The sequence below is a fragment of the Nannospalax galili genome, unplaced genomic scaffold (genome assembly GCF_000622305.1).
Source record: "Nannospalax galili isolate Female #2095 unplaced genomic scaffold, S.galili_v1.0 scaffold1077, whole genome shotgun sequence".
Lineage (NCBI taxonomy): Eukaryota > Metazoa > Chordata > Mammalia > Rodentia > Spalacidae > Nannospalax > Nannospalax galili.
Genome location: NW_008340429.1, coordinates 1,268,250 through 1,276,911, shown reverse-complemented (window position 1 = coordinate 1,276,911; position 8,662 = coordinate 1,268,250). Strand labels below are relative to the sequence as shown.

The 8,662-nt window shown below is 44.9% G+C and overlaps 1 protein-coding gene across 20 annotated transcripts in view; it reads right to left on the bottom strand.

Moving 5' to 3' along the window:
* Positions 1-8,662, bottom strand: part of LOC103736114 (protocadherin gamma-C4) — a 177,030-nt gene that overhangs the window by 24,708 nt on the left and 143,660 nt on the right. The window contains exon 1 of one of the 20 annotated variants that reach the window (XM_017798787.2): positions 934-3,629. The exons of 18 other annotated variants lie outside the window; for them this stretch is intronic. In XM_017798787.2, the coding sequence (XP_017654276.1) occupies positions 934-3,384 (2,451 nt within the window). In that variant the 5' untranslated portion in view covers positions 3,385-3,629. Of the gene's footprint in view, positions 1-933; positions 3,630-8,662 lie in introns of those variants that run through there. One more of the 20 variants, XM_017798804.2, reaches the window with a different exon arrangement.

The window sequence follows — 8,662 nt, the reverse complement described above, 5'->3', positions numbered from 1 at the left end:
TGAATGCTGTTAGGGAAAAAGATTTGTTAGAACCCTCTGAAGTCTCCCTACTCTCCAGCAACACTTTGAAGACAATCTTAAGTGTCAGCTGATGGCTATAGGACTTAGCTTTTCTGAGCTCCTACAATCAGAATGTGGGAAGGGGAACATTTCAGAAGTCTCCCTAAAGACTCCCAGAATTTCTCTCTATAAATTTCTTAACTGTCAATCAAGTTTTTGACATTGATTTCACCTATTGCTTTTTCTGAAGAGGACATGAATGCACTCCTGACCCTAGTTTATTGTACCTAGTTCACATCCTAGTAGGGACTTATCAGGAATCTTAAAGATCCTGACCAAAAGATCTCTGCTACCACTTTGATCTGTACTTCTCTGTTCCTTTGGCTCTTCTTCCTCTTTAGGCTGTCTGCTATTTTTCCAAATAAACAGTTCCCCTCACACTAGGGCTGAAGAAAACTAGATAATATAGGGCAAAGATTTTAGTCTGCCATCAACTCACTGAGAAATAGTAATCCAGAGTTAGCATTCTCCAGAATACAACCTTCTCATTCAGAAAGTGCAGAGGAAGCAGCCCTGGGTTTAGGAGATTGCCTGATATATCATATCTACACGTGTGTGCTGTAGCATCTGCATTCCATATTCCACCAGCATTCTTCCATCCACAACAGCCTGGTTTTTAATAACCAATTCCATTTATTTCATACTCCCAAATATGGGCATTACCCATTCCCAAGTTCTAATCTGTGATAACTCCCTGGTTAATTCACACCAGCACTTGTAGAGAACAGCATTTACAATATAGTTACTACTTACAAAAAGGGTGACATCACTATGGGCTCTTACAAGGAGGTAATTTCTCTCTGGCACATGGCCCAGCCATACACCTGGATCACAATAACCCTCAAGCATTGGCTGAGCCTGCAAAGGTCTCACCTCTAGCCCATAGAGAAGATCAGAGGGTGGACAGCTTGGGCGCACAGGCTCCCCTGCCATAGGTGCACTGGGTGACTTCACCATCATGAAGCTATCACTCCGAGTGGGTGCAGAAGCCAAGGGTGTACAGCCATGAGAGTGGCCTCCCACATCAACAAACTTGATAGGATCATCTGACCCTAGCTGGATTCGGAGGATCCCATTGGAAGGAGGAAGTCCCTCCCTTCTCCTAGACCTGGTGAGACAGGCACAGGTGCCGGCAGGAAAGCATGTCACTCCACAGGCAGCCCCACGAAGACACTTAGAGAGTAGTGCCACAAAAGAGCCAAAGGAGACAAAGCAAATTGCCACTAGGGACACAGCCAAATACAGAGTCAGGCGGGATTCTCCTTCCCTTGGAGCCGAAGATTCTCGAAGATCAGGGACAACTGGATGAGTGTCTTCCTCTAAGGACACTAGAAGAGTAACAGAGGTAGAGAGTGGTGGGCTGCCACTGTCCTTCACCACAATGACCAGCTTCTGAGGTGGGAGATCAGCTGGGATGGGAACAGCTGTCCGCACTTCCCCAGCATATCGGGAGACTGCAAACAGGCTGGGATCTGGGGCCTCCAGGAGCTGATAGGAAACCCAAGCGTTGTAACCTGAATCCAAGTCCACAGCTGTCACTTTTGTGACTAGGTGGCCAGCACCAACTGATGGAGGCAGTGCTTGGGGACATAAGGAACCAGGCCTGGCCCTGGGGCGGAGCACAGCTGGGGCATTGTCATTGAGGTCCAGCACAAATAGGCGAACTGTCACAGTGCTGCTAAGTGGTGGGTTGCCTCTGTCCCGGGCCTGTACCTCAAACTGCAGTGTCTGTGTTTGCTCATAGTCAAATGATCGAGTAGCATGAACAGCACCTGTCTGGGGGTTCAGAGAGATGAAAGAAGAAGCTGACACATCTCGATTTCTGGGCTCTAAGAGAGAGTAAGAGATTAGTGCGTTCAGGCCAGAGTCTGGGTCAGAGGCTGCCAGGGAGCAGAGCAGGTCCCCTGGGCGATTGTTCTCAGGAACAAACACCTCATGTGACCTCTGGAAGAATGAGGGTGGGTTATCATTCACGTCTGAAATGTTGAGGAAAATAGTCCTGTGGGTACTCAGAGGAGGGTTCCCAGCATCAGAAGCAGTGACCATGATGTCATAACTGGATTTGGCCTCCCGATCCAAAGGTCCAGCAGTCACAAGAGAGAACTGGTTCCTGAAGGCAGACTTGAGGGCAAATGGCAGATGGTCAGGAATACGAAGGCTCACATCTCCATTTGACCCTGAGTCAGGGTCCTGCACACTGATGAGTGCCACCACAGTGCCAGGTTCTGCACTCTCTGGGAGAGTTCCAAGCTCTGAGGTCACTGTGATGTGGGGGGCATTGTCGTTTACATCTAGGAGATCCACCCTAAGGCTGCAATGTTGTTCCATGGCTGGAGAACCCCCATCTCGAGCACGCACATCAAATTCATAGTAATTCTCACTCTCAAAGTCGAGGGGCCCCTGAAGGGTAAGCTTTCCAGTAGTGGGATGAAGGCTGAAGAGGTTTCTCACACGATCAGGGGTGTGACCACTGAAAGAAAAGGTGACATTACCACTAGGTCCTAGGTCTGGGTCAGAGGCATTGAGCTGGATGAGCACTGTGCCTGCTGGTGCACTCTCCAACACACTGATCCTGTAACTGGATTGCTGGAAGGCTGGGGCGTTGTCATTCACATCCAGCACTGATACCCGGAGTTCCGCGGTGCCAGATCTTGGGGGGTTCCCTCCATCCACAGCAGTCAGCACCAGGCGGTAGTCTGATTGCTTCTCCCGATCCAAAGGTTTCTCCAGGAGCAGCTCTGGGACCAGGCTGCCGTCGCTGCGCTTCTTGACATCCAGGGCAAAGTGTTCATTGGAGCTCAGTCTGTAGCTGCTGATGGAATTGCTTCCCACATCTGCATCCTGAGCCTTTTCCAAGGGGAAACGCTGTCCCGGAGGAGCTGCCTCCCCGATTTCCAAGTCCAACTGCTGCCGTGGAAATCGGGGGGCGTGATCATTCACATCTACTATTTCTACCTCCGCTCGGTACATTTCCAAAGGCCCTTCGGTAACAAACTCCAGGGGCACGATGCAGCTGGCACTGAGCCCACACAGTGCCTCCCGATCGATTGGATTTTTGATGAGCAGGGCTCCGCTGTCCAAATCCACTCGGAAGTGTCTTTGGTTCACCTCTCCAGCGACCTGCAGCCTGCGAGCTGACAGACTCTCTGTATCCAGCAGGAAATCTTGGGCGACATTCCCTACAAAAGTCCCTTCCTGTGACTCCTCTGGGACCGGGTAGCGGATCTGCCCGTAAACGTAGCCCAGGTGGCAAAAGAGGAACAAAAGGGTAGCCCCCCGCCAGATCTCTACCCAGCTTCTCACCTTGCTGGGCATTGCTGCCATCCGCCAATTCTCTGCTAGGTCTGGAGAAACCGAAACAGCCGACCCGCCCCAAACATCCACAGCAGCTGGAGACACCTATCTCCTTTGGCGGCGCCAGCTCTGGCGCGGCTCCGCCGGCGCTGCAAGGGTTACGCGCCGTTTTTTGCTGGTGGCGGGGTAGATTTGTCTGCCTTTCACCACCGGATTGGCAGACAGCAGCTCCAAGACTCAGCCAATAGGCTGAGCAGAGAACGTCCCAATAGCAGCAGGGTTAATGCGTCGCAATTGGGAGGAAACACACACACACACACACACACACACACACACACACACCACACACCAAAAAAAAAAAATATCCCAAAATATTATAAAATAAACCCCAACATTTCTTTCGTCCTTCCTCCGCCCAACCCGCATAAAGCCCGTGGATTATTACCTTTGTGGAGAGGCAGATAACATACATGTATTTTTTCCCCCTAACACACCAACTCACCCCGCCCCTTTTCGCGGGGAAAACAGCTACCACCAGAGCCCTAGCAACCTGCAGCCCAGAGAGTAGCCATTTGAGACTAGCCACTTTGTTCAAGCCAGTGTTGTCATCGATGGATATTCTAAATGAGTAGCTTCCATCTCGGCCTGACTGTATTAGAGCAACAGCTAATGAGAGGCACTGCCCTATTCTCAAAATTCTGCTCCTCCACAGATTATCCATTCCTTTGCAGAAAGGCTTCCACATAATGTAGCCAATTTATACAGCACACATTTTTATTGTAACAGAAGGCACCTCAGGAACCAAACCTCTTATTCAGACATTTGCTACAACACGAAGCTACGATTCATTGATTTCAAGGACGGTATTTGGAAGTAGGTGGTGGAAGCCAGGATGAGAAGATATTCCAAAATTGTAAGAATCAGTGTCTGGGACTTCCTGAGGACTAGATCCCATTACCTGGCAGAATGCTAATGTTCACAGATTTAACAGCTTTCTTGAATGATTGGGATCAGCTACTACCAACGTTGTGCCTACAAATCCTCTTTATTTGGCACCACGGTATTCATGATACGTTGTTAATTACCAACAGAGACCATTTCAAAAGAACAAGCCTTTCACTTAGCCCCAGGGGACCTCTTGTAGCTAGAGGCTTAATCTCACCCCACCCCCACCTTCATTCAGACCTCTTAGCTGCCTGCCTACTACCTCGCACAAGCACAGAAACAGCACTGTTTACACTGTGGGTACCTGAAAGCTGTAATCTGGTGGCAAATACATCAGAGAAACAAAAACCCTGGCAGATGTAGACATGAGATAAACTAATTCGTCCACCAGCTATCATCAGCAAACACTGGTGTTTTTATTCTTCCCTACCACCCATTTTTTCTTTCATCAAACCTTTGATTTTTCAGGGATACTTTGGACTATAGTGAGGCCAGCTCAGTAGCAATTAACAATTACAGTCTGAAAGGGAGAGATGAAATAATATCTGGCATTGTGTGATGATTTTTTTTCTTTTTTTTTCTTTTTCTTTTTTTTTTTCTTTTTTTTTTTTTTTTTACAGACATGGTCTCACTACATAGCCCTGGCTGGCCTGGAATTCACTATATAGACCAGGCTGGCTTCAAATTCTCAGAGGTTCATTTGTATCTGACCCCTGAATGCTGAGATTAAAGGTGTGCACCACCATGCCTGATATACTCTGTGTACTTACACAATGAATGAAACAACTTCCTTATACAAAAACAACAATAATCAAAATTCCCATGGGAACGGTGGTGATGTATAAATCAGCTTGGCCTATAAAGTGTTGATATCAGAATTCACTATCTCAAGTAAATGGTACCATCATCTACCCAGTTGTTTAGGTGGGGTTGGGTGGGGAGGGAGGAGTTTCCACTCTTGACTTAGGATATAGGAAATGAGAGACAAGAATGCCAATCAGCAAGTCCTGATGATTTTATGCAATCATTTTTCTCCATCTGCACTGCCATAGTACTGGTTGAAGCATCTACCAATGACCCCAAATATTGCAATAGTTATCTAAATGGTCTCTGTCTCCAACCCCAATGTCTCCCATCCATTTCACATATGGCTGCCAGAATAATATCCAAAACAAACAAGAAAAATCCTGATGTCACCATATAGTCAAAATTCTGCAATGACCATTTTACTTGAGAGTTAAAAAAAAATTCTTTGACATGGCTAACTCCTATCATTTGCTTCACCTGATTATCTGTACAGGCTGTTTTATACACACTTTAAGGTTCAGTAGTAACAAGGTACTCTTAACCCTTTGCATGCAATTTCCTACAAAAGTCCCTCTTTGGCCCCCTTTCCTATTTGACAATTCAACCTTTAGCTCTTAGTTCAAGCATCACCACTACCTCTGTGAAGTCTTCTTGACTTCTCCAGGCTGACTTAGGTGTTTCTTCCCCTTTGCTCCTACTGCTTCTTGCAGAACCCCATTATCTATCTATCTATCTATCTATCTATCTATCTATCTATCTATCATCTCCCTTCCTTCCTTCCTTTCCTATTTTTTATTTTTTTATTTTTTACTTTTGTGAAACAGGGTCTCACTATGTAGCCCTGGCTGGCCTCAGACCAGGCTGCTCTTGAACTCAGAGATCTGCCTGCCTCTAACTTCTGAATTCCAGGCCCCATTATTTATTTACTTTTATGTATATCTCCTATGGTATCTTGTGTCCCATAAGAGCAGGACAATGTTTTTTCATCTTTTACAGTGGGATTTACATAGGGATTCTAATAGACTATGAACATCCATGTTATCATTTATCACCTCAAAAATGCTAATTAAATATTCACAAAGTAGACACTGTCTTTGTTTTGTGATGAGGGATCTGGAGTTCAGACAGGATGAGAGATTTATCTAAAGCTAAACAACTAGTATGAGCAGTACTGTACTGTACCGCAGGTACGCACTAAAACAAGCACAGTCTGTGTACTAGAATTGGAACATTGTAAAGCCCTCAGGCTACAAAGCCTTGATTTTTTTTTTTTTTTTAAGTCTTTTTGAGACAGGGTCTCTCTGTAGTCCTAGCTGGCCTGAATCTCACTATGTAGACCAGGCTGGCCTTGAACTCACAGCCTGCCTCTGCCTCCTGAGTGCCGGGATTAAAGGCTTGAGCCACCACACCCAGCTTGATTTGATCTTTTTATGCTAGGTATGTGATTCTCCTACCTGGAGGTTTTTAAAAAAGTTTTATTGATATATAATTGACATACCATGCAATCCACCTATTTAAGAGTGTACAACTCAACAGCTTTTTATATATCCATTTACATTAAATTGATCTAACCATCACCCCAATTTAATTTTGCAATATTTTTGTCCCCCACAAAAGAATCTAGCTCCCATTGTCCAGCTCTAGTTGCACAAGCTATGCGTACTGGACCAGCACACCTGCCATCCCAGCACTCAAAAGGATGAGACAAGAAGATCAGGCCAGTCTAGGCTACTTGAGACCCTATCTCAGGGAGTGTGTGTGTGTGGGTGCTCAGGAGCTAGTGGTTTAGAAGACTGTCTCTTCAGGTGACTGGAATGTCATCATGCATTCCCTGCAATGCTTGTCTAGAGCTATTCTATGTAACATTTTAAAATTGGAATGTTTGAAATTAGGCCTGGCCACTGAAGCCAGCTCTTGACTCCTATTTCTGTGAATACCAGAATGATCCTCTGCTTCAAATGATAAATGATGGACTGGCAGGTTGTAGGGCAAATATTTCCATACATTACACGCCTTGGGATCTTTAAAAAACTACTTGATACCTCTCTCATGCCTAGAAATTGTGCATCAATTGATCTGTGAGTTGTCTGTGCTTCTGAATTTTTGAAAGGTCTCTCAGTGATTCTAAGGGGCACCCAGGTTTGAGAACATTGTTCTAGGCAAAAATGTCAGTTGCTTGTAGGTTGACTGGAAGAGCAGCAGCTTCTTCTGTGTGGCTTCCACTTCCTTGGCCTTTCCTGTGGGCTTCTCCTTTGCCATCTTAGACTGTCTTCACATTTGCTTACTTCCAAAGTGTATTCAAGCTTTTGGACAAAGAACTAATAATAATAGTAATAACATACTTTTAAAAAAAATTTATTTTATGTGTATGCGTGTATTGCCTGCATGTAGATAAGTGCACCTGTGTCGTGCAATGCTCCTGGAGGACAGAAGAAGCTGTTGGATCCCCTGGAACTGGAGTTATAGACATTTGTTAGCTGCCATGTGGGTGCTGGGATTCAAACCTGGGTCTTCTGCAAGAACAGTCAGTGTTCTTAACTGCTGAGCCATCTCTCCAGCCCCCATAACTAATATTCTTTAACCATTATGACACACCAGAGGCTACTGTGTGGGATACCTTATGTATGTACACCACACATTAGTCTAATAAAGCCCATTTTGATCTCTTTGCATATAAGAGGCTTAGAAAGGAAATTGAGTAGTATGTGGTCAAAGACACAGTTGGTAAGTAGAGAATCCTCATTTGTCTGTCACACCCAAGAACTGATAGTAATAATGCTTTTAGATATCAGGTAACAGTGGTTCTCCCAGGGCTGAGAATATGTGTAGGTTTCTCTCCAACTTGAAGGCCTCATAGTCACCAGCATTCCATCCTGAATGAATGAATGCTTTTACCTTTCTGAGGAAAGAAATGTATCTACTTTTCACATTATGTCTATACCTACAAAATATAATGCTGGAAAGATCAGGAACTACACTAGTGGTACATTTCTATTTTATGTTCATGTGGACCACCTAGATTTATTTTCAACATACACTTTTATAATTAAAATTATTATCTTTGGGTTTGGGCATTATAGTTCATTAATTTTTAAAAATTTATATTTTTATGTACTTTCCAAATTTTCTACAATCCTCATGTACTGCTGTTATAAAAATATTTGTTAACATGCCCATTATTTCCAGTAGTGTGCTTAAAATAAATTTAAACGATGCCTAGAATTTTATCTTATTCATAGATTATCTGAGAATGAGGTACAGTGTCTATGCAAGCAAATCAAAGTTATCAAAACACCATCTGGTCTACATAGCCAGTTCCAGGTCAGCCAGGGCTCCATAATGAGACCCTATCTTAAGAAACAAAACAAGGGGCTGGAGAGATGGCTCAGTGGTTAAGAACACTGACTGTTCTTGCAGAAGATGCAGGTTTGAATCCCAGTACCCACATGGCAGCTAACAACTGTCCATAACTCCAGTTCCAGGGGACCCAACAGCCTCTTCTGCCCTCCAAGGGCACTGCATGACATGGGTGCACTTACCTATATGCAGGCAATAC